The sequence below is a fragment of the Adiantum capillus-veneris genome, chromosome 2, assembly GCF_014529385.1.
Source record: "Adiantum capillus-veneris isolate H3 chromosome 2, ASM1452938v2, whole genome shotgun sequence".
In the NCBI taxonomy this organism is placed as follows: Eukaryota; Viridiplantae; Streptophyta; class Polypodiopsida; order Polypodiales; family Pteridaceae; genus Adiantum; species Adiantum capillus-veneris.
In genome coordinates this window covers 93,598,591-93,625,346 of record NC_140932.1, presented here as the reverse complement: position 1 = coordinate 93,625,346, position 26,756 = coordinate 93,598,591, and the positions used below count along the sequence as shown (strand labels likewise).

General features: G+C 45.1%; 1 protein-coding gene across 1 annotated transcript in view; it reads left to right on the top strand.

Moving 5' to 3' along the window:
* Nucleotides 1-285: 285 nt before the first annotated feature.
* The window catches only part of LOC147463203 (uncharacterized), a 44,492-nt gene continuing 18,021 nt past the window's right edge, over nt 286-26,756 (top strand). The window contains exons 1-4 of the mRNA XM_086487716.1: nt 286-628; nt 1,531-1,907; nt 2,009-2,081; nt 20,494-20,573. Coding sequence (XP_086343842.1) covers nt 295-628; nt 1,531-1,907; nt 2,009-2,081; nt 20,494-20,573 — 864 coding nt within the window. The 5' untranslated portion in view covers nt 286-294. The remainder of the gene's footprint in view (nt 629-1,530; nt 1,908-2,008; nt 2,082-20,493; nt 20,574-26,756) is intronic.

Here is a 26,756-nt window from a genome sequence, read left to right as displayed (position 1 = left end):
GCTTTGTTTAGTCTTTTGGCAGAAACTGTCAATATCAGGGGGCACTTTAGTCACACCAAAAAGGACACCATGAAAGCAGTTTGTCAAGTATTGTCAAGGAAAGCTCTGCCTTTCGTTGGCTTCAGCAGTTGCTGAAACAGCTGCGGGTTGACAATTGGTACGTCTAAATGGCCTTGATAAGTGGAATTTGTCTGGTTTTAACCTTGTTTGTCGGTTCTTATTTGGAGCATATTATGGTGCTTTAACCTGCAACCGAAATTTTGTTATGATTTGTAAAAAGCAACCTTCACTTCGATGGATGCTGGCTATTTAAGGGATACACTTGGACAAGTGGTTGCAAAGGGCTGCGCTGAAACTATAGCTGTTGCTCCTGTGGATCCTGTCCATTACCTTAGTTTGTGGCTTCTGAAACATGTTGAAAATGCAAAGCTGGCAGATGAATTGCGAAATGAAAAAGAGTTATTGTTTCAACTGCACATAGCAAAACAAGACAAACAAAGACAAGAAGAATCAAGCAAACAGGAAAGGATTCAAAAACAGAACGATAAAATCAATTTCTTACGGTCATTCCACAATGATCCATACCTACTGTTTGATGAATGTTTGAAAGCAATCTTAGAATTTACAGGTAGCTTATCGCTTTTATACCAAGTCATTGCTTTACAACAGAAGATGAGAAAATAATTCATGGTTGCTAATGTGACACAGATAATAAGTAAGAGCACCACAAACCCTAGATTCATCAAAGCATCCCTAGATTCATCAAAGCATCCTAGACTCTGTCTTTGCAATAGAGTCTTGCAATGCAAATGTAGAAAAAAGGACTTGAATCGTATTAGAGACTGTAGTTAAAGAAATCAAGGGTATGCCCAGTGTGATCAGAACATCTATTATAGTAATTCTACACAGGCAGCCAATAAAACTTCTATTCTAGAGCTTCTGGCATCGAGAGATCATTGATTGAGATTGTGCTGCCAACAATACTGTGAATTTTTAGTCTCATATCAGCTCTCCTGCGCCTTTTCCTTTGCATTTAGTTGACTTGACTGGTTCTAGTGATATGATTATTGCGGTTAGCCTTAATCTTCCTGTTCAATGCAATATCATTCTTGGGTGCAGTTTGAGTCATTTGACGAGGCAATAATTCTTCCACTTTCCCTTTTTGATGGAACCTCATACATCTACATAACAGCTACCTTTGTTGTATTATTTCAATATAGATGGTTCCAACATATTGAGAGAATGAAAGCCAAACAAAGATTACTTTATTTTGAGAGTCACAGTGGTGACAGTTCTATTTGCTGAAAATAGGGAGCTGTGGCTCCTAATTTTGCATCTTTACCCTTCTTCTATTGAGAAAAACAAAAAAACCGATCAGCCAAGCTGTTGTTATGCTTGAACAGGTTATTTAAAATCATCCTTCATGTCTAAGAGATTGTACAAGCATTGAAACAAATCACCTGTGTACTACTTAGGTAAGACGTATTTCAATATCTTGCCTTTTTTTAAGCCTTCCTGTTCTGTAATCAGGCGGTACTTCTGCTTATGTTGCTCTGGTGCTTGATAAACCCTGGGAACCTCCAAAGAAAGTACCTGAATCAGTGGATGGAGAAGATGTGCCCAACAACGAAAATGCACAAGAGGAAGAGGAAGAGGAGGAAGAAGAAGAGGCTTCTGGAGAGTCAAACCCTAAAATTGCTGGCCAAGGAAGTGAAGGTGAGGATCCAGGAAATGAAGGTGATGAGAGGAAAGAAGGTGGTGAGGAGGCTTCTGAAAGTTCCGGCGGCGAGACTAAAAAAATAATCAAGCCGCCGAAGCCTCCCAATTATAAAAAGAAAGTTTTACTTTATGTTGCAGCTACGCCCAACAATGAGTTTCTGCTAAACAAGAAGCTCGATAGAAAGACAGTAAGGTTCTATTTTCATGCCAGAATTGTACATGTAAGAGCTTTCATCAGACTTAAATATAAACGAGTTTCAGAGTCTAATGAACTCAACGTTTCAACCAGGGACCCATATCTTTTAGTGTTTTGCTACAAGGACTGCCAAAGCTACATATTCCAAATGTGCTGTATAAAGAAGGTAGACCTATTCCATCCTAAAGCAGTTGAAAGCAAAAGAATTGTGTGAACCAGACAGAGAGAGAGAGAGAACTGAAATGAAATGTTATATTAACGTCTTCAAAAGGCCAGAATGACCTATGAGACCAAACCGATACAAAAGTGGTGAATCTGTTACAATGTCTGGGTACCTTAGTACTAAAGTACTAAGTGTGAAAAGTGTGAAAATAAATGTGAAAACTAAATACAAAGTATTAAATAAACTTCTTAGGAGCAATCTGGGTGTCTGGCTAGAATGCTTCTAATCCTTTGTTGTAGTCTCCTCCGGTGAAGTGTGCTTCTGCATCTTGGTCGTGGTCGTCTCGATTTCCTAAGCTCAATCGCTCTGTCAATTAGGGTGCCTTTGGTATGAATGTGGGTACTCCTTTGTGCTGGCTGCTGGCCTCTTCCTTCTCCTTCCACTCCTGCTTCTCTCGATCCGAAGAAATCTGGGATCTGCCTCTGAGGCTGTAGTGCTCTTTGTCTTCTCATTAGATTATCCGTGTGCCGATGTAGTTCCAGTAGGTACAAGCCTAAGCATCTTTGATCTTGGTATTGCATGATTCTATCTACCCATAACTTGCAAATTCTGCTCTTAGGTGGGATTCCCCTAAATCTGCCAAATTCAATTTCCAATTCATGTGAGGATGTACGAATCTGACCAATAGCACATCTCAAACCATGAGACAGGTGGGTATCCATGTAGCTCGGGGGAATCACAAATCCATCTTTAGATACCTGTAGGAAGTTTCCTTTGTAGTCGGCCATCTTCGTGCCCAATTCTTGTGTAGGGTCTACCCATGTCCTCTTAGTATCCAACTGTATAAGATCCTGTCGGATGATTTTATTAATCTCCGTTCGTGTAATTGCCAGTGATGGAGCCTCAAGAGAGTATTGGAAGGGGGGTAATCTTTCCATACTGAGCCCGTGTCTCTGAAACCACGAGGACAGTTGCGCATACCAGCATGATGTATCCCCTTTCATTGCTAATTGTCGAGAGGATTCGAGGGCCAGTCTAGTACCTCGGCAATTATTTGTATCCCGCAAACCATGTATAAAGGACACTGATCTGGTAAGAGCTTCAATTTCTATCGGAGGGGCAGTTAGTTCCGCTCGGGTAATCGCGTGTGGTACGGAGGCCTTGGCTCTAATCATTCGGGAAATCATAGATACCAAAGGTCTCTCCAGTGACTTCCAATTATCTTGATCCACAGATGGTCCCCAAATCTGGACCCCATAAAGCATAGCCGAAGCCACCATAGTATCAAAGAGCCATAGTTTTGGTCGTGGTTCCTGAAACTACACTTGTGAACACATCCTCTCCAACCCTCCCAAGGCCGCAGAGGCTCTGGATAATCTGGCATCCGCTGCTTTCTTAAGAGTAAACTTCGGTCCTGCAAATACCACACCAAGGTATGTGTATGCGTCTGTGTACTCTACTGTATCCTGGCCATATGCAAATGTAGGTGCCGATCTCCTAACCCACTGCGGTGTGGTGTTAAACACCATAACTTTGGTTTTACCCAAGTTTACCGACAATCCACTGTCCTCCGCGAATTTATGTAATGCATCTAGCTGCCTCTGCATTCCATCTGGTGATTCTGCTATCAATACAATATCATCTGCATACAATAACAAAGGGATCCATGACCCTGCAAGCTGAGCACTTCTGTCACCCTCTCAATCAATGTAATCTGATACCTCATCTATGTACATACCAAATAAAGTAGGGGACAGTGGGCATCCCTGCTTTACTCCAACGGTGGAATGAACAATGTCGGAATCCCCTTCTGGAGTACGTACATAACCAGTTACTGACTTGTATAAGGCCATGATCCCCCAAATAATCTCTTTGGGGACCCCTAACTCTTGCATCGTGCGCATCAATTTGGCCCTCGGTACTATATCAAAAGCTTTCCGAAAATCCACAAAGCAACAATACATCCTTCTCCCGTTTGCTCTTCCTTCCTCAATAATGGCTTTGAGCGTAAGAATATGATCTAAAGTGGAATAACCCCTTCTGAATCCAGCTTGTCCTGTTGCCCTTATGCCCTCATTCTTTGCCCATCTACTCAATTTTTGTTCAAGAATGGATGCGTACAGTCGGGTCAATGTGTGACCTACCATAATGGTACGGTAGTTCCCGGGTTTCATAGGATCCCCTGACTTGAAAATAGGTACGATAGTAGATAATTTCCAAGATTCAGGTAATCCTTCACACATGACCCGATTAAACAGACGAGCAAGGACTTCTGAAAGTAGATCCCTGGCATGGATCAGATGTTCTGCTACTAAACCATCATGATCATATGCTCTTCTTGTCTTCATCTTACCAATGGCTTTTTTCACGATTTCCGTAGTAAAGAAAGTACTAGTAGTAGGGCATGGCTCTAGCGGATCTGGTAATGGAGGCTGTCCAGATACCATATATAATGATTTTACATATTGACCCCAAATCTCAGGAGAAGTAATCGTCGGAGGTGGTGAGTGCTCGTGAAATAAGCGCTAGGCCTCATGTGAGTCCTGACTCAAGAAGAGCTGATATAAATCCTTCTCCAGTTTGGCTAAAAATGCCCTTTTCTTGCGACGTACTATACGCCGAAGAGCAATCCGAGACTGCTTATATGTGACGATCCCAAGTGTAAGCTCTTTCTGGACCTGGGTTCTGGTCTCTCTGCATTCCTCGTCATACCAACTGTTTTGAGGCATGTTCCCAGATCCCCTCTTCTGATCAGGTTGAGTATGTGGGTATGCCTCTTGTGCTGCTCCATGTAGTATCTCTGTTAACTGAGAAGTAATCTCCTTTACAGTATATACTGGCTCGGCTGCCCACATCCTATTATAGATCTTTTCCACATAGACTGAATCAGTCTCTGGCGTGAAAGTATATCTTGTGTGTGTCTTCTTCCTTTGTACTTGAGAGGCATTGTATTGGAAGGAGATTGATAAGGTCAAGAGAGCATGATCCACTGCAATCCCAACCAGTCTGGGTCCCGCCTTAAAGTCCTCGATACTAGAAATAAAGCTTGGTGAAGTCATGACATAATCCACTGTACTGGCCCCATGCCTGTGCTGGAAGCATGTGAATCCCCCAGATAACGGGAAATTCTTTGGACCATTAAGTATGGCCAAACCATGTATAGTTGCCATCTCCATGAGATGTCTCCCATGTTCAGTGTGTTCTTTATCCTGTGAGTTTCTAGTAAGCCCCCTCTGTGAGAAATCCACTTCTCTGAGCATTTCCTTAGAAGTATCATAGAATACTGCTTGAGAGTTGGCCGTTCTGGCATTAAAGTCTCCTAAGAGAACGATGTATCCATCTCTAGAGAACTCCCATATGTCATTATTCAATATGGAGAAAGGGGACTATCCTTTAGGTGAGGAGTAGACTGAGGTACTTGGAGAGAAGTAGCATATAGCGATATATAGAAATCTACCTGTCTCGGCTCTCATTCTCACCCACATATACCTTGCTTGCTCATCTTTCCTGATAATCTGTAGTAGTGGTTTCAGCTCCTCTTTAAATAAGACTGCTACTCCTCCTGAACCCCGGCTACCCCGTAGAGATCTCTTGTCTGGTCGACCAGCTGTTTCCCATAAATAACCCTTCACATGTGGCATACGCTGTCCCGATATCTGGTGTGTCTCTAAGTAGAAAACTATGTCTCTGTCCCTAAAGCTGTCTTCAAAGGCACCTACATCTAGCCTATATGATCCATTACAATTCCACGCCGCTATTCGGAGCGTCGCCCCATAGGTCTCGCACCGTCATGCTGAGCGCTTTTCCAGAACCACTACTTTCCCTCCTCTATAAAAGGCGATTTTCCCCTTTTCTCTTGCTGCCCTGATCTCTGGCACCAACTCTTGCATGTGTGCCACTTGTGCCAATGTAAGGTCATCTCCCAGGAAAATACCGGTTTTCTTAAGAGTTGGCCTCTTCTTTAGAAATTCTTTCCTTATTTCTATATTCGGGAAGCGGAGAATAAGTGCCCTATCCTTTACATTTCCCTTCTCATCGATTCCTTTCTTGCCCACTCTCCATGCACTTGTGTGAGTAGGCTCTGTGATGCCCATGCGTTGTAGCAGTTCCTTCACTTCTTCATCTACATTCTCTGTCTTTGACTCCTGTGACCCTCACATGCAGAGCCCGATTCTTCCTTTTCTGCTCTTCCTCAATGGTCATATTAATAATGGTAGAAGTAGGTGTGGTCTCGAGCATCTGGGCCTTCCCTTCTTCGCATCCTCAATCCATTTCTCTGCTTCATCAACTTTTTCTTGTGTCTTAAAAAGACATTCCGCCCATGAAGATGCCGTTTTCGATTTCTGTTCATCTCCTTCCCGTAGAGCTTTCATCTGATCCTTCATGTCCTCGAGCTCCTTCAGCACCGAAGGTTGGTCGCCTCCCTTCTCCTTAGTTGCAGATTTGCAAGCCGCAAGTTCTCCTTTTAGCTCCTCGATTATTGCATCTTTTTTCCCATGTGCTTTTCCATATTTGTTCTCCATGCTTCAAAACTTGCTACTGCCTCATCGAGTTTCTTTTGCATAACGCATTCTGTTACATTTACTTCGGCCTTGATTAGGTTTCATAATTCCGTTTTCAAGATCTGAATCTCCTCATTCTGTATCCCCCAGATCTCTCTCCTTAGTTCTCTCATCATGTCTCCATACATGGAGGGCCTGTAGCTCTCAGCGCTCGCGTGCATTTCCTTCCTGATGTCATCCCTCATATAGTTTAGCTCTGATTTGAGCATCACCTGGACCTTCTCCATCATTAGTTCATCATGTATCCTGGAGGTTTTCCCCACTCATAAGGATCCTGGTGATAGTACAGTATCTCTGTTTCTCCGTTTAAATGTAGTAGTTGTTTTTTTTGGGGTGGTATAGCTATCTACACCCGGCCCTTCTCCTTCGGTGGGCGGATCCATCGAACCCGAGCCACAAATGTGGGGTAGGGTACTAGGGTACTAGGATGAGGGACTGAGAATAGGGCAAACTTAAAAAATTTACCTTAAGGCTTAAAATCTCTTTAAACTTGAAGGCAAAGAGAATGGTCTTAAGGCTTAAAATCTCTTTAAACTTAAAAATTTACCTTAAGGCCTAAAATCTCTTTAAACTTGAACGTGAGAGCTATTACTTTCTACGCGTAGATGAAGGGGGGTGCAGGGGCGCGCGTAGGACTGCTGGACTTGCTGCGTGTAGGACTGCGCGTAGAGAGAGAGAGAGATCTGACGAGCGAGAGGAACCCTACCCTGCGTGAGCTCGGGTCTCTTCAGCGTCGCCCATTGGGCTCTGCACGATCTACTAGCGCCTCAGTCAGCAACCCCTGCGCCCTTCGGGTTCTGCGAGCTTCTTTCTCTACGCGCATCCTCGACTTGCTCGACCTGCTCTCTGTTTTGTGGCAGTTGAGTCCTCAGGGCAGCAGCTTGTCTTTGCACAGTCTGCTACTGTGTTTCAACAGCGCCAGGCCTACAGAGAGAGACCTCGCGCTGCTGCAGGAGAGAGAGGTCGCTTCACGCTCGTGCTCAGAAGCCCGCCATGTGCTCAGAGAGAGACCTTGCGTTGCTGGAGAGAGAGAGAGAGAGAGAGAGAGAGAGAGAGAGAGAGAGAGAGAGAGAGAGAGAGAGAGAGAGAGAGAGAGAGAGAGAGAGAGATGAAATGAAATGTTATATTAACGTCTTCAAAAAGGCCAAAGTGACCTATGAGACCAGAAAGTTACAATGTGGTGGATGTGATACAAAGTCAGAGTAACAAGATGACAAAATGACAAAATAAAATACTATGAAATCCTAAACTGCTAGGTGTGAACTAAGCAGCTAGCTGGGATAGCTGAATCACAGGAGATCTAGCATCGGTCGTTGGCGGATCTCATCAATCTCCTCCATGGTTAGTAGTCTGACCGGGCGTCGTGCATGCTTGGCCAGAGTGCTCCGAATCTTCTGACGTAGCCTGCGTCGATGCTGTGTAGTCCTCTGCAATCGTGGGCGTGTGGATTTCCCCAGTTCAGTCGCTCGGTCGATCGGTGTGCCTTTGGTGTGAGACGAGGGGGAGCTCTGCTGTGGGAGTGGCTCTTGCGGCTGTCCCGTGTCTGTTAAGAAGAAGTCTGTGATCCGTCTTTGAGATTGGCTAGCCTCGCCACTCATCAGGCTGTCTCCGTGTCTGCGTAGCTCGAGCAAGAACAAACCCAAGCATCTCTGATCCTCGTATCCCATGACTCTTGAGAGTGGTCCAAAACCCTCTCTGAACAAGCAATGGAAGCGGCCTCGTATCTCGTAGTAGATGGGGGCAGCGGCATGTATAATGCAACTCTGTCTCAGGCTCCATGTCACACAAGGGGCATGTCCTGGCCTCTGCTGGTACTCCGCTGTATCTCCGAGTCTCAATCTGCAGCTGGTGAGAAGATGTGTGTAACTGGCCAATAGCACATCGTATCCCATGAGACAAGTGGGTGTCCACGTATCTGGGTCTCGTCACAAAACCATCCTCCGTAAGCTGGAGAAGGTAGTCTCTGTAGAAAGCCATCTTCGTGCCCAATTCCTGTGCTGGCTGTAACCATGTCCTCCTGGTGTCTAGCTGGGTTAGGTCTTGGCGGATGAGCTTGGTGATCTCTGACTGTGTAAGAGTGAGAGATGGTGAATCCAATGAGTATTGGAATGGTGGCAGCCTGTCTATGCTGAACCCATGCGCCTGAAACCATGATGCCATCTCCCCATACCAGCATGTTGTATCTGCTTGCATGGCTAACTGTCGAGAGGACTCAAGTGCAATGCGAGCATATCTGTCTCTAGGAAGTTCCCATGTGCGGTTTATGAAGGAGACTGATCTGGTGAGCGCCTCAACTACTAGTGGGGGGGCCGCTAGCTCTGCTCGGATAATGGCCCCGTGGTATTGATGCCTTGGCTCTAATGAGCCCCGAGATCATAGAGACGAGAGGTTTCTCCATGTTCCCCCATCCATCTGTGCAACCCGGTCTCCCGTGGTGATCTAATGAAGGTCCCCATATCTCAGCTCCATAGAGCAATGCGGAAGCCACCAAAGTGTCAAAGAGCCAGAGCTTCGTCCGGGGTTCCTGAAACTGAACCTGCGAACACATCTTCTCCAATCTACCCAATGCTGCGTGGGCTCTAGTCAGTCTGGTCTTTGCTGCTCTTCTGAGTGAGAATGCAGGTCCGCTAAAAACCACTCCAAGGTAAGTGTAAGCATCTGTGTACTCCACAGTCTCCTGGCCGTATGTGAATGTAGGTGCTGACCTCGTGATCCATTGTGGGGTGGTATTAAACACTGTAACCTTGGTTTTACCAAGGTTGACAGACAAACCACTTTCGTGGGCAAACCTATGCAAAGCAATCCATTGATGTTGCATTCCCTCTGGGGATTCGGAGATCAACAGTATATCATCAGCATATAACAAAAGTGGAATCCATGTCCCTGCCAACTGTGCACCTCTATCATCATCGCTCTCAATGTAGTCAGAAACCTCATCCACATACATACCGAAAAGAGTAGGAGAGAGCGGGCAGCCCTGCTTCACCCCAGTAGTGGAGTGAACCGGTGTACTCAGGGGTGCGTACATGCCCTACTACTGATCTGTACAATGCCATGATCCCCCAAATGAGCTCTGTGGGTACTCCCATTTCTTGTAATCTGTGCATCAATCTAGCTCTGGGTACTGTGTCAAAAGCTTTGCGGAAGTCCACAAAGCTACAATAGATCCGTCTCCCATGAGATCTGCCCTCCTGGATGATGGCCCTGAGTGTCAGGATATGGTCAAGTGTAGAGAAGCCTCTCCTGAACCCTGCCTGCCCAGCTGCACGCCTTCCTTCCCTCTCCGACCATCTACTCAGCTGTTGCTCAAGAATGGATGCATACAACCGTGCCAGTGTTTGTCCAATCATGATAGTGCGATAATTCCCAGGCTCCATGGGGTCTTCAGACTTGAAGATAGGTACAATCGTAGATAGGTTCCAAGGGTCCGGTAGACCCTCACACATGGCACGGTTAAACATAACTGCTAGAAGCTCTGCTAGTAGGTCTTTGGCATGCATGAAATGCTCAGAGACTAAGCCATCATGATCATATGCCCTTCCAGTCCTCATCTTGTCAATGGCTTTCTTCACCATCTCAGCGGTGACAAAAGCACGTGTGTGGGCATGGATCGGGGGGGTTGGGAAGGGACGATTGTCCAGGTACTGTGTACAAAGATGATGCGTACTGACCCCAGGTCTCTGTGGAGGAAATAGCAGGGGTGGGGGGGTGGGGGTGGGGGACTGCTCATGAAAGAGCCGCCACGCCTCACGTGAGTCCTGACTTAAGAATAGCTCGTATAGATCCTGCTCAAGTCGAGCCAAAAAAGCCCTCTTCTTCCGCCGCACCAAGCGTCAGAAGTCAATCTGTGACTGTCTGGGAGTGACGTCCCCCATAAGCACCTCCCTCTGAAGTCTAGCTCTAGTCTGGCGGCACTCCTCATCGTACCAGCTGTTCTGAGGCATGCTCCCTGATTGGCGTCTCTGCTCAGGCTGGGTGTGTGGGTATGCCTCTGCTGTTGCATCGTGTAATGTCTGTGTCAGTATAGTAGTTAGCTCCTCCAGAGGTCGCCCCGGGTCCTCAGTGCATAGGCGTCTATAGATCCCGTCCATGTATACAGAATCCGTCTCCCGTGTGAAGGTGTAGCGAGTAGGGGCTGCTACCCGTGGCTTGTGTGCTACACTGAACTGGAAGGAGATGGTCATCGACACCAGAGCATGATCCACTGCCACTCCGACCGGTCTGGGCCCAACTGTGAGATCCTGGATACTAGAGATGAGATTCGACTGTGCCATGACATAGTCGACTGTGCTGGCTCCATGTCTGTGTGGGAAGCATGTGAAACCTCCCGCAGCGGGAAATATCTGTAGGCCATTCAAGATGGCCAATCCATGTGCGGTGCCCATGTCTATCAGGTGTCGCCCATACTCAGTATATTCCACATCGTGTGATAGTCTGGACAGGCCCGTCTCTAAAACATCTAGCTCTCTCAGCATCTCCTCTGAAGTATCATAAAACACTGTGATGGGCAGTCCTAGCATTGAAGTCCCCTAGAATGATAATGTCACCATCTCTAGAGAACTCCCATATGTCATTATCCAAAATAGAAAAAGGGGACTGTCCTCTGGGTGATGCATAGACTGATGTACTCGGGGGAAAGTAGCAAATAGCAATGTAAAGATATCTGCTTGTCTCTGCTTTCAGTCTCACCTACATGTACCTAGCCTGCTCATCCCTACGGGCTATATGTATCAATGGCTGCAGATCTTCTCTAAATAACATTGCCACTCCCCCCGAGCCCCGTCCTCTGTGCTCTGAGCGTGTCTCCTGTCTGTAGGCTGTCTCCCACCTGTATCCACTGATATGAGGCATGGATTGCCCGGGGGCCTGGTGTGTCTCAGAGTAAAAGATGATGTCTCTTCCAGTAAAGCTATCCTCAAAAGCACCCACATCAAGACGCATAGATCCATTACAGTTCCAGGCAGCCACTTTGAATGTGGTCCCATAAGTCTCGCACCGTAATGTGGAGCGTCGTTCTAGTATTACTACTCTCCATCTCGGTAAAAGGCAATCTTGCCTTTTCCCCTTGCCGCTCTAATCTCCGGCATTACTTCCTGCAGATGAGCGATCTGCGAGAGGGTGAGATCATCCCCGAGAAAGATGCCCGTCTCTTTAAGAGTTGGTCTTTTCTTCAAGAAGGACTTCTTCGCTTCCATGGAGGGAAAATGGAGGATGAGTGCTCTTTCTTTTGAGGTTTCCCCATTGCTTCCATTTTTCTTTATGTTGCCCACTCTCCATTCTCTTGTGTGCGTCGGCTCATGAACCCCAGTAAGGCCATGAGTTCTTTTACCTCTTTGTCCACATTGCTTTTGTCTTACCCATCACCTAGTTCTTTCTTATCGAACTTACGGTACAATCTCCTTCACGATGCTCTATGTCACTCATCCTATGATGCATCAGAGATGTCCGTTCCCGGATGGTCGGATACTTCTTCCAGATGCTCCTTGTCACCCATCCGATGTGATGCATCAGAAGTACCCATTCCTGGTGGCCTTACAGATATTCCCGTTCACAGTGCTCCCGTCATTACTTTGAATGACGCACTAGGAATACTCTGTACTCGGATGTCTCCAGTGAGAAAAACCCTCTCACTTAAAATTCCAATAATTCATTTAGAATTATTTTTTCTGGTGTTCCAAGCGAGAAAACTCTCACTTATAAATCCAATCCAATAATTCATTTAGAATTATTTTATGTCAGATAAAGCCAATTTAGCAACATGGGCCCCATCAGACGGGGTCCCATAAGTTGGTAGCACTTCTTCTTCTTCTGCTGCTACTTCTTCTTAGGGTTTAGGTCCCTTGGTCGAGATCTGTAGGTTGGCTCTCTTCGTCACTGGCTTGACATGTCAACAATTTGTGACATCCCCCCTTCTCTAAAGAAAGTGGTACCCCTCATTGGTGCTCTTCTAGTCCCAAATAAGTTCGGGGTCGGGACACGAAGATTCTTCAAACAGTAGACTTTGGAAGCGCTGGTTTGCTCTGTCTGCTCTTTGGTGGGACCGGCATGCTTTCAGAAAAGCACATGCTGGAAGGTTTGATACCATTGTCACGAGATGGGCACCACGTGCCAACGGAAAAGAACAGACTAAACAGACTTTTAGCACTTCAACAACAGCTGAACTAAAACTGAAAGAGCACACGCCACGGAGTGGTAGAATTCCACCCGAGAGAGTACTGGCCCCAGCCTTGGTGTCCCTTTCGATATTTCTATATATTATTTGAACTCAGTACAATGGTGGTACTCGCACTCTGCACCTTCACACTGAAGTGTGCGAGAGAATGAGCCCTCTGCACATATTTAAAGGCCCTTGGCCTTGAAGTAGTTACATGAAAAGCAGTCAAACTCAAAATCATCTGGCCCCAAAAGCATAGCGCCTAAAAGCTGCCAGCACGTTTTGCGAAAATCTGTACAGGTGCCACGTCAATAATCAACGAGAAACACGGAATTCTGTACATATTGCCACGTCAGCATGTTAGCGCAGATTACAGAAATCCGTACAGGATGCTGCCACGTCATCAGGTTTTCCGCACGCGTGTGTGTGGGCTTGCTTTATTTTTAACGCCTTTATGTCACTTGGGCCCCATCGGACGGGGTCCCAAAAGTTGGTAGGACTTCTTCTTCTTCTTCTACTGCTTCTTCTTAGGGTTTAGGCCCCTCGGTCGGGATCTGTAGGTTGGCTCCGTTCGTTAGTGGCTTGACACGTAAGCAATTTGTGACACAACGCAAAGAGTGATGGTCTGTGCATGCAACCAATGTAGAGCCATACAAATAATGCCGCCACTTCCTCAAAGCGTGGACCAGGGTGTAAAGCTCTTTTCCATACGTTGGATAACATATTTCAACGTTTGAAAGTTTCTTACTTTCAAGCGCAACAGGATGGTCCATCTTGACATTGTGCCACACCAATCGCATAATCACTAGCATTTGTTTCAACTACAAATGACTTGCTAGGATTTACAATATGCAATATTGGTGCAGTAGTCACCAAGTGCTTAACTGTCTTAAAGCTCTCATTGAGACGCTCATTCCAAACAACAGGAGGATTAACTTTGCGGTGAGGTCCCAAAGTCGTCAGTCCTTTCACCCTTTCTTTAAAAAGTTGCATAAGCGGAGCAACAACTTTGAAGTAATTCTTGATAAATTTACGAAAAATCCCAGTAAAGCCTAAAAAGGACTTGGCGTACATTCTTCAGAATGCCAATTTCGCACTTTATCCAACTTATGAGGGCCAATGTGAATTCTATCGTGAGTAATAGTACGACCCAGATAAAGAAACTCTTTCTTGAAGAATTCGCACTTACAAGCTTTGGCATGGAGCTTCTTAGCTCTCAATACCTCGAGAACAATGCGTATATGTGCAAGATGTTCGGATAAACTTCGAGCGTAAATAAAGATATCATTAAGAAATACAACAACAAATTTGCCAAGAAACGGCCTCAACAAATCATTCATCATCTTTTGAAACGTAGCAGAAGCATTGGTCAAACCAAAAGGTAAGACCAAAAACTCATAGCATGTATGGAAACCAGTTTTAGGAGCATCTTTTAGTTTGATTCGTAATTGATTATAGCCTGATCGCAGGTCTATCTTCGTGAAGTATAATGCTCCATGGAGTCGAGCTATTAGATCATCCATATGTGGCAACAGATACTTATTCTTGACAATGAGCTTATTCAAACCCTTGTAATCCACGCAAAAACGCATAGTGTTATCCTTCTTTTAAGAAAGTAACATAGACACTCCCCATAGAGATTCACTTGGCTGAATGAACCCCCTGCCGAGATAATCATTCAGCTATCACTAAATCTCGTCCTCTTCGGTTTTACTAAACTGATAGGGTTGCTTCGAAAAAGGCTGACTACCAGTTGCCACTTCAATGGCATGATCTACTCCTCTCGAAGGCGGCAAGCCAAGAGGTAGATCATCAGGAAAATCATCCTTGAAATCACTCATGATTTCTTGGATAAGGTTGGAGTCAATAGAATCCCGAAGTTTAACAGAAGAACATGAAACATTTTTCGAAATTCAGTGACAAAAGTACTAATGAATTAAACCATACAGATGGTATACACCGATAAGAGTCTACATTAGAAGACTTGGTATCCTTAAAGCATTTCCAAAGCAGTGACACTTGGTATTGCAAATCCATTTTTTTACAGAAATCTGATTGCAAAGCGAAACAGATACATGAGTGATGTCGTGTTTAACGAAAACAAGAGAGTGATATACATAGTCTATACGCAAATGTATCTTGTTTATAAAAAACCATGGAATTCTTAAGATAACATTTTCTCTATCCAGGTGCATGATGTGGAAATCCAGGTTCTCTTTGTAATCATCTAGCTCGAGTGTCAAGTCAGGAACGATCTGATTCCATTCATCACTATCTTCGCCACGAGCCATCTTCGTGCAATACTCATGGTCAATGTCCCGCGTCTGTAGGTGCAATTTCTGTACCTATTTTGCACCCACAAAATTATGTGAGCTTTCATTATCAAGGAGTACGGTCACGTCGTGATTATTGATCTTTCCGGGAAAATGGAGAAGATTGTGCTTATCAAACACTTTGGTGCTAAACGTAAAATTAGTGCATGAACTATGTCCTAAGTGCTGGATATCAACTTGAATAACATCAGAGTTACCTAAGATCTCGTGATTATGAATCGAAGGGCGTCCTTGTGGTTTCTTGGTCTTCTTCTTGGGGCAATCTTTAATTTGATGGCCCATTTGGCCACGACCAAACAAGCTTGCTTCTTCATTTTATTGGCAATGAAAACATTTCTGGCTTTCTTCTTTTCTGGGCACCACAAGAGGATATGTCCAGAGAAGATTTCAATGGCGACTTGGACTTTTGCTAGAATTGGACCCGCTTCCTTGAAGTACCCTCGCCGGATTTGTGATCAACTTCCTTTCTTCTCATAGTTAGGTCCGTTTATCAAATGGAACGTTCTGGCCTTTGCTATAGCATCCTCGATGTCAATCAAGGCTTTATCCTCAATCAAGGCCCGACGACTTCATGCAGACCCATCAGATACATATACACATATGTAGAGTCCACCTTACAAAAGGTGAGTGTCTCCTTGAAATCTGTAGTCTCTCACAGGCAGTTTGATTGGTAAAGGTACCTTCCACAATTAGAGTTGCCTATAATAGTAGTAAGCCCATTCATGCTGATGTATGGATTTGAGCCTAAATCCCCTATTGCTATTGGCTTAGAGAAAGTTAAAGATCACCAAGCTCGTGATTTCTTGCATGATATGTGAGAAATGCCCGAATTGACTAAAGATAGTAGACGGACATCTCAAGATTGAGTTACTACTTACCCTAATCAAAGGAGATCTCCTAGGACTCTAAATGTGGAACAATGGGTCTATCTGAAGATACCCAAAGATTCCAAGACAAAGCGAATTGGAAAGCATTTTAAGCTTTCAGCTAGATTTTGTGGTCCATTCTTGATCACAAAGAAAATCGGCCCAGTTGCCTATGAATTGGATCTTCCTTTGGATGTTAGTGTACATCTAGTGTTTCATGTTAGTTGCCTTAAAGAAAAATTAGGTGAAGCTGACATTGTTGTGCCTATCGAGGAAAGTTTATGGGACGATATTCAAACTGAATATATTCCTCGAGAACGAGAGGCCGTTTTAGATCATCGTACCGTCATTCACACCGAAGTGCTGATGAGTATTTGATTAAATGGAAGGGTCAATCTGAAAGTTGGCTACGTGGGAATCAATTAGAGCTTTCAAATCTCAATATCCCCACTTCATTAATGAGGACATTCATTGATGAGGACATCAATGGTTCTTAAGGGGGGAGGTATGTTATGTCCCGATCATAGGAGAGGGGATCTAGTCTATGACACCGTCGGCATGGGTGTCCATTGTCCGTGCGGACGTAGTGTGAACCCGGCCAATGTGGCTGGTCACTTTTATAAAAGGGGGCCAAGGCCTCATTTGTAACTATCGACCCCACCTGGTAGAATGCGAGTGGTTAGCTCGTGAGGCTAGGAGTGCGTGAGGTCACCTCGAGGAGGGAAGGCTGGGTGGTATGGGACACTCCGTCACTTGGAGGTGGGGAGGCCGGGTGGTATGGGACACTCGGTCTTACAGGTGCATGCCTACGTCCTCGTATGTTGTTCTCAGCGAGGGGGTCCTACCGAATGGTGGCTATGGTCGGGTGGTTGGTCCCACGTGTGTCCATAGGCGGCGGTCCATGTAGCCGGGAGATCCTCCCGCTTGAATGTTTCACCTGTAAAGCTAATTATCTGGAGGGCTTAAGGGCCAATTTGGCATATCCGTCTTTGGTAGTATCCATAAGTTTTGCAGAAAGGAGATTGATCTGGTGTGCGCCTCTATCTGTTAGAGTTCAGATTTCTATCTGGTGGTGGTTCCAGTATCTCCAAGGAGCAGTTTAGGGAGTGAGGATGTGTTGTGACTGTGCTCGACCGTATCTGAGGTAAACGTACTTTTTCTCAGCAATGCACTTTACGGTGTTGTTCACCTGGCAGGCTAGCATGAGGCAAGACCCCCGTTCCTAGGGTTTCTCGGGGTCAGAGTCTCGAGTGTCTGCAATTCCACTACTAAATATGTGTGTTGGGTCACTTTTAGCGAGTTTACATATTTATTAGGATTTTTAGGGTCATTTATGAGTGTTGGAAAGCGTGTTTTGTAATCAACAATGGTTTAGCCTTAGGCTACGGAGGATGGAGTCTTAGCTTAACCATGGGAGTGTTAGGGTTAGGGTAGAGAGATTGAGATTAGGGTTAGGCTATGCCAAGGGCAAAAGCATAAAGAGAGAGAGTATAGACACAGTGATAGAGTCAAAGTGTAATTGATTCATTAGAGAATAGCCTCTTAAATAGGCTTAGTGCTTTAGAATCATAGGCTAGAGAGGTTGCATCCTCTTTCTAATGGACCATGCCATAGTCTCATCTTTCTTAGGTGGCTAGGGGGCTTTCCCATATGGTGCCACAAGTTGGGCTTACCCTAACAATCGCCACTTAAACCAAACTTGTTCTACTAAAGTAGGTAGACCCTTGTAGCTTATTGAATAGACCTTCTATCCTAGGAACAAGAAATCTATTCTTGATGGTTATCCGATTAAGTGCTCCATAGTCCACACACATTCTATAAGTACCATCTTTGTTTTGTACTAGTAGAATGGGTGAACATAATGGAGATAAACCAGGAGTGACCATCCCTTTTTCCCACAAGCTCGTTCACTTGCCTCATAATCTCCTCTTGCTGAGCCAGTGAGACTCGATAAGGAGGCTTATTAAGAGGGTCTGCTTGAAGCTGCCCCTGTGCTTTTTAGGAAAAAGCCCTTTAGGTTATGATTTAATGAAGTCATACGCTAATCATAAGTGTTGTTCAAGCTACTCGACTCTCTAGAGAGAAATGAAATGAAATGAAATGATATATTAACGTCTACAAGAGGCCAAAATGACCTATGAGACCAACTGATTACAATGATGAGTCTAGTACCCAGTCTGGGTACAAACAAGAAAACTACAAACAAAGAACTGATAGGAGTGCTACCGACTCCTATGGGTGGCTGGTAGGCTGAGCACTGGTATCATGCCATAAAGGTACAAAGTGGGGATAAGTGTCACCATGATACAATATAGCAGTAGCATGAAGCCTATCCCGATCGACATTCTGGGTGTCGTGCTAGAATCCTGTGGATCCTCTACCGCAATCTCCGCCGGTGTTGCGTGGCTCCCCTCCTCAGTCGCGGTCGTCTCGATCTCCCTAACTCTATAGCTCGATCAATGAGAGTACTGCTGATGTGTGTATGGGTGGGAACCGAGCTCTCTGGTGGTGGTGTGTCCCCTCTGACTCTGTGGTACTCAGACTGAAGAAATCTGAGATGCGTCTCTGGGACTGTCTCTGTCTTTGCCCATTCAATAGAGCGTCTCTATGTCTCTGAATCTCAAGTAGGAATAATCCGAGACATCTTTGATCCTGATATCTCATGACTCTGTCTAACGAGTCAAAACCATCTCTGAATAGACAATGAAAGCGTCCCCGAATCTCATAGTAGACTGTGCAGCGACATATGTAGTGAAACTCTGACTCTGGCTCTGCATGGCATAACTGACATATCCTACTGTCTGCTGGTATGCCTCTGAATCTACCTGTCTCAATCCCAAGCTGGTGTGAAGATGTGCGAATCTGGCCAATAGCACATCGTAACCTATGAGATAGATGTGTGTCCATGTAACTGGGCCGTGTGACAAATCCGTCTGTCGTGAGTTGAAGAAGATGTTCTCTATAGAAAACCCTCTTCGTACCCAACTCCCGTGATGGTTCTATCCATGTCCTCTTGCTATCAAGCTGGATAAGATCCTGCCGAATGAGTCTAGTAGTCTCCATCCGTGTAAGAGCCAAGGATGGTGCATCAAGAGAATACTGGAAAGGGGGCAGCCTGTCCATGCTGAAACCATGCCTCTGAAACCATGAGTTCATCTGTGCATACCAACATGATGTATCTCCCTGTAATGCCAGCTGTCTGGATGACTCGAGAGCAAGCCTGGCATACCTGTCCCTGGTGGTGTCCCATAAGCTGTGTACAAATGATACTGATCTGGTGAGTGCCTCAACCTCCATAGGTGGGGCAGCCAGCTCCGCTCGTATGATGTCATGTGGGACTGAGGCCTTGGCTCTAATCAGCCTAGAAATCATAGATATCAGGGGTCTCTCCATATTAGTCCATCCAGCACTGTCAATAGACGGTCCCCAAACCTGAACCGCGTAGTGCATAACTGAAGCGACCAAAGTATCGAGAAGCCAGAGCTTTGTTCGAGGTTCCTGGAACTGAACTTGCGAGCAAATCCTCTCTAAACCACCTAGGGCTGCATAGGCACGAGTCAATCTAGTGTCTGCTGCTACTTTCAGTGTGAACCTCGGTCCACTAAAGACCACCCCAAGATATGTGTATGCATCAGTGTACTCCATACTGTCCTGTCCATATGTGAAAGTAGGTGCTGATCTCCTAACCCACTGTGGCGTGGTATTAAATACCATGACCTTGGTTTTACCAAGGTTGACAGACAATCCACTATCCTCTGCAAAACTATGCAATGCGTCCAAATGTCTCTGCATACCCTCTGGCGATTCTGATATCAACACGATATCGTCAGCATACAATAAAAGAGGGATCCATGTCCCTGCAAGCTGAGCACCTCTATCACCTCCTCTGTCAATATAATCAGAGACCCCATCAACATACATACCAAATAAAGTAGAGGACAGTGGGCATCCCTGTTTCACTCCGATGGTGGAGTGAACTATGTCGGATATCCCCTCTGATGTGCGTACATGACCCATCACTGAACTGTACAATGCCATGATCCCCCACATCAGCTCTGTGGGTACCCCCAATTCCATAAGCCGGTGCATCAATCTGGCCCTCGGCACTGTGTCAAAGGCTTTGCGAAAATCCACAAAGCTGCAGTATATCCGTCTACCATGTGCTCGACCCTCCTCAATGATAGCTCTGAGTGTAAAGACATGATCTAGTGTGGAGAGAGAGAGCATGCTATTGATATTTACAAAGTGCTTGGCACGCCCCATAAACTTCATTAAGAAAAGGATACATATTTAATTTTCTCTGATGTTTTGTACATTGCCAGTTTTAAAATACACCAGGAGGCAACACACACACACACACACACACTATATATATATATATATATATATATATATATATATATATATATATATATATATATATATATATATAGAGAGAGAGAGAGAGAGAGAGAGAGAGAGAGAGAGAGAGAGCTGAATGTGTCAATGTATTGTTTCCAGGAGTGCACTTTTTCCAAGGTCTTCCGCTAATGGGAGGATACTTAACCACTCCAGTGTCACTCAAAGAAACATTGTCTCAGGTGAACACTAACGAAACAGATAGTATTTAATGAATTCAAACTTTAAAGTGGCATTCAATCTTCCAATTGTCTTGATGCAAAGGCTATGCCATATTTTGTGGCAAAGTTCATTTTTCTACCTCATTTACTTGAGTGTTTGAATGTGTTTTCTCAGGTTCTAAAAAAATGCACACATTTAGATGGAACTATATGAAACATACAGGAAAAGAAAATAGAATGAATAATTCTTTTTGTTTTTGGTTTGGATATAAAATGTATCCACTATATACAAGGATGAAAAGACACATCATTTGAAAAAGTTAACCAGAGCTATTTTAAATAGAAAGGAGCGAAGGTGTCGGAAAAGGGAAGACAGGTTATCAAAGTATATGGAGAAGGAGCTTGTTAATGAAAAGGAGGAGGGTGTGTGTAATGGTTTACTTAAAATGGATGCACACTTTAAGGTGTCTTTCAATAACCATGGTGTGCTCATGAAAATTACTATAAGACACCTTGTTGTCAAAAATGACACGACTAGGATAATTTTTATGTAGAAGAGAAGTTAGGTATTGGAAGAAGGTAGAAGGGTGTTGTTGTTAATCGCCTTGTAGCCGTTGTTGTTCATCTTTGTGCCTTTTGTTTCTATTTCTAGGCAAGTAGGCGCCCCCAATTCGTTATATTGAAGCTTCTTTGCAACCGCTTGACAATAGGTTAGAAGTCTTAGTGGGAAATGTGAGATCTCATACGGTAAATGAATGGACTTAATGATGTGGAAAGTCAATTGTGTAGAGGAGATGAAAGGTGAAAAGTTGCTCAACCTTACCTAAGGAGGAGGCATGATGTAAACAACATTATAGAAATAAACATGTTCACAGCATTTGATTGAAAATTCTATGCCAAAATAATAAAGGCAAACAGTGTAGAGGAGTTGAAACGAGTAGTCTCATTTATCTATTAAAGAGAAACCTTGCCCCCCCCCCCCTCCCCCCCCCCTCTTCCTCTCTCTCTCTCTCTCTCTCTCTCTCAAATAATCACATTCCTTCCTTAGGAATCATCTAAAAAATTATTTCACCTTTTTGTTAGTAGACCCAGGCTGTAATGATTTACTGATGTAGGGGGTTTCTAGTTATTTAGTAATGAATAAAGGTAAGGCTTGGCTTGTTGTCCCCTTGTTTATTCTCCAAGTGGCAGTACAAACACTTAAGGCTGCTATTGCCAGCCATCAGCTGGTAGGCATTAAAGCAACCGATCACTTGACTGTGCATCTCAGTTTCCTTATGCCCCACAAATGAATAGATCACCCCTTGCTGCTGGCTGCCCTCACCCATCGACCTTTCTACAGAAGCCTTCCCAAATTGACCTAAGCAAAGCACTGTTTTGTCACAAAGAAGTGAGATTTTGGGGCTCTTCACTTGCATTAGTACCAAGCCTAGGAAACTAATTGCATATGAAGCACCTCTTATAAGTGAGTTTATTAACTGAACCCAGAAAGCCACTGTCTTCCTTCAGTTGATCCGTGCTCCTGATGCACAACAAAACACCTCAAGAGCCTACTCACAGCTATGCAGATTGGCCTCCTCATCCTCCAAGTACATGGCTGAGTCGTTAGCAAACTCAACGTCAAGTAACTCGTCTCCCCTCATAGTGAGCTCTAAACCTGCAAAAGCCACCTGCTGTGAAGTCAAAAATCTGCTCATGGCCTCAGCATAGAAAAGAAGAGGAAAGGGGCTAGAGGGAAACCTTGTCTGACCGAACTCGTTTGTAAGGTGCATCGGAATTGAATATTGATAGGGCTCAGGATGAGTGCTCGGAACTGTGCTCAAGGGTTCCTTTTACTTACGGAAAGGAGAGCCTTTTGTTCTTCTTAGAGAGAGAGTGCAAGTGCAATGATCACAAAGAAAGTGAATGGTACTCTGAATGAGAGAGAGAGAGAGAGAGAGAGAGAGAGAGAGAGAGAGAGAGAGAGAGAGAGAGAGAAGAATACAAGACCAGACGGTTCTCAAACCCCCCCTCCAAGGGCCCCCTCTCTATGGCGAGAGAGGTCTAGGCTATAGATTGCACAAATTTGGTACAATGATCTAGATGCTGAACACTTGATGATGACAATGTTGACGATGATGTTGTCGTCGACGACGATGGAGACTATGACGTTGACGACGATGGTGTCGTCTCGTCAAGTCCGGTATATATGAAGATCGCGACGAAAGTGTCGTCGTCAAGATAGGGATCTGCGATGACGAGGATGATGACGAAGTTGTCGTTGTCAAGATAGGGACTGCGATGATGACGACCAGGACGGTGTCAAGGCTGAAAACTGAAAATGCTAGATGCTTTGCTGGGGATCTGCTGCTGTGGCGGTACTGCGACCTGAATCTGCAACTGCTTCGCCGGACTAGGGCTGAAATGCAAAAATGCTGGCTGATCTGGTTGAAATCTGAAAACGCGAGGCTGATTTGCTGAATTCTGAAAACGCTAGGTTGATCTGGGTCTTGACGGGAAAATTGGTGAGGATTTGCAACCGGGTGGGTGCGGGTTCTCGCGAGGCTAAGGGCTGAAAACTGAAAACGCTGGTGGTAGCGGCTGAAAACGTTGATCTTCTGCTTCTTGAGAAAACGCTAGGGCACCTGTTGAGGTGCTGCCTGATTGCTGGGTGCCTACCTCCTTGTGTCCCTGCTTCTTCTACTCACTTCTACTGAGTGCCCACTGGGTCTTTTAATAATTCCTTAGCAATTTTCCCTACCTACTTTTCCAACAAAAGTCACTTATTAATAAATATGTGAAAAATGTGTACTTTGGCAAAAGGGTTCTATGCTCTGAAAAATGCTCATGATGGGTACTGAATGTCATGCTAATGATCCTGCTGTGTGCAATCAGAGGGTATGCAACTATTCTAAGTGCTTGGACATGCACGGCCTGCGCACAGGCTGGTGCTAGAACACTTCCTAGGCTAATCTGAACCCTAGAACTGGGATAGCTTGTCTACATGCACATAGGGTTAGATGTGCACGTGACATTCCCTCCTTTTTAGAGTGAGGTATTGGTACCGAGCTATATGGTGTAGAGGGAGTGCGCCAACAACTCTTGGAATCCTCCGAAGAACTCTTTGCTGGCCCACTTTGATGCGTGGGTCGTGTGATACTTGAACTTCATGAAGGTGTGCAATGCTTGCTTCTTTGGGCTGCGCCGAAAGCGACACAAAATGATCTGTTGCGGCTTCAATGCTCCAACTTCGCTATGGTCGTGGGACCACCTTCTTTAAGAATCTCCGAGGAGGAAAATTCCTTAAACCTTTTTCAACACAAAAACATAAACATACCCATTCCATGTAGAGTAACTGGAAAAATATTATTCTTCCTAAACGACTGTGCATGCAATGCAAATGAACAAAGTGACGGAGTGCCAAACCGTTCACCAAACACACACGCAAAAAGTGACACCGAAACTTGACTTTTCGACCTAAACCTGCAAATCACAATGGAAACGCCGATGCTTAATGAACAATCTTGCTCGTGCTCTCTCTGAGACCGTGTCATGCCAAGGAAGAAACATGTAAAAGTGATTGACAAAACGGACAATCGGGAAACAATGTGAATTCCTTGAACGCAAACTTTTTTCTTTTCGAGAGTGATCCGCATACATCCATGCTCATCCGTAAGTGAATCATGTGCATCGTACAATACGGCATACCTCTGAAAAGGGACCACATAAAGATAGTTATGAAAATACAAGAAACCTTCACGAATGAGAAACTCGGACAATGCGTGCTGACTAATCATGCGAACACACAATATTGCCTGAGTGGGTTCTCTGGATCTCGACTCAAGAGCCAAGATGGTCTTGCGTGACTAATGTATCTGCAATGAGGTTAGCTTCACTAGAAACATCATCATTCAAACCTTCATCCTTGCGAACAATCACATCTCTATCATGCAAAACAAGCGCGCTTGCTCACACTCACACTCCATGGCTGCCTTTCGTTCTTCCCCCCCAACCGTGCTTGCTCACACTCACGCTTCATGGCTGCCCTTCTTTCGTCTAAGGCGGCACATTGCACCTCCTGTTGTAGCATCATCTCCATCATTGACTTGACCAAAGCCTCCATAGGGTTTAGTGCAATCCGTGGCGTAGATGGGGATGGGGGAGGATCGGGGAACAATCCTCCTGGTGTAGAAACTTCTTCTTCTCCAACTCCACTCTCATCACCTTCACGCAAAGTATCCATTCCGCTTCGGGTGATGACCATACATTGAGATCTTGGGGTTCTTAGCTTGCAATCGGTGTTTGAGAAGGCTTTTCTCTTAGCCGAGCTTGACTCTTCCCTGCGGGTGCACCCTTTGGCGGCCTTGCGCTCACCAAAGTTGGTTTTTCCCGCCTCACGTCAATTGGCCGGCCGCTAAGTGCATGGTCTGCTCTCAATGAGTGAAAAGAGGAACAAGGGGAGGTTGGACAAGCCCTTCTTTCTTGGGTTACCTGCCACTCTTTAAAAACACGATTAGGAATCGACACGCCCAAGTGGACTTGGGTTATGTGCGATCACAAGAAGCAAAAAATAATGTGTGGTTCTTTCCTTGAGTGATACAGAACATTGCCAAAGAGCTCTGATACCAATGTAAGGTATAGCGGAAGTGAATGTTGATAGTGCTCAGGATGAGTGCTCAGAACTGTGCTCAAGGGTTCCTTTTACTTACGGAAGGGAGAGCCTTCCGTCTTCTTAGAGAGAGAGTGCAAGTGCAATGATCACAAACAAAGTGAATGCTATTGTGAATGAAAGTGCTGAGAGAGAGAGAGAGAGAGAGAGAGGGGGGGGGGGGGAGAATAATACGACACCAGACGGTTCTCAAACCCCCCCTCCAAGGGCCCCCTCTCTATGGCGAGAGAGGTCAATGCTATAGATTGCACAAATTTGGTACAATGGTCTGAATATTGTGAACTTGATGATGACAATGTCGACGATAAGGTTGACGACGACGACGGAGACTATAACACTGACGACGATGGTGTCATGGTCCGGGATCTCCGACGATGGCGACGAAGGTGTCGTCGTCAAGGTAGGGATCTGCAATGACGATGACGAAGATGTCGTTGTCAAGATAGGGACTGCGATGTTGTCAAAATAGGGACTGTGATGGCGACGACAATGGTGTCGACGAGGACGGTGTCAAGGCTGAAAACTGAAAATGCTAGATGCTTTGCTGCTGTGGCGGTACTGCGGCCTGAATCTGCAATTGCTTCGCCGGACTACGGCTGAAATGCAAAAACACTTATGATTTGGTTGAAATCTGAAAACGCGAGGCTGATTTGCTGAATTCTGAAAACGCTAGGCTGATCTGGGTCTTGACGGGAAAACTGGTGAGGATTTCTGCAACCGGGTGGGAGCGGGTTCTCACGAGGCTAAGGGCTGAAAACTGAAAACGCTGGTGGTAGCGGCTGAAAACACTGACCTTCTTCTTCTTGAGAAAACGCTAGGGCTGGTGCTACCTGACTGCTGGGTGCCTACCTCCTCGTGTCCCTGCTTCTTTTGCTTCTACTGAGTGCCCACTTGGTTTCTTTTATAATTCCTTAGCAATTTGCCCTACCTACTTTTCCAACAAAAGTCATTATTAATAAACAAGTGAAAAATGTGTACTTTGGTAAAAAGGGTTCTATGCTCTGGAAAATGCTCATGATGGGTACTAAATGTCATGCTAATGATCCTACTGTGTGCAAACAGAGGGTATGCAACTATTCTAAGTGCCTGGACATGCACGGCCTGCACACAGGCTCACAAGGGTGCCAGAACACTTCCTAGACTAACCTGAACCCTAGAACTGGGATAGCTTGTCTACATGCACATAGGGTTAGATGTGCACGTGACTGCGTAAGCATGAAGCGTTCCACTCTTCCCCCTGCCAAGAGCACCTGACTGTGTGCAAACCTGTAGAGAGCTGACACTCCTTTGATCCAAGCATCTGAGAACCCCATCCTGCATAAAGTGCCCCCAGTTAGCTCTGTCATAAGCTTTCTCAAATTGAGGTGTATCACAAGATTCTCTCCTCGGAGATGCGTGAGGGCAGACGCCTCTCAAAAGGTGAAAATGTTGTCAAGGATACTACGCTTCTTGACAAAACCTATCTGGGTGCCATGTATAATGCTTTCAAGTAGTGGCTGAATCCTCATACTCAAAGCCTTTGCCAGAATTTTGTAGGCTGTGAGTAGAGAATGGTG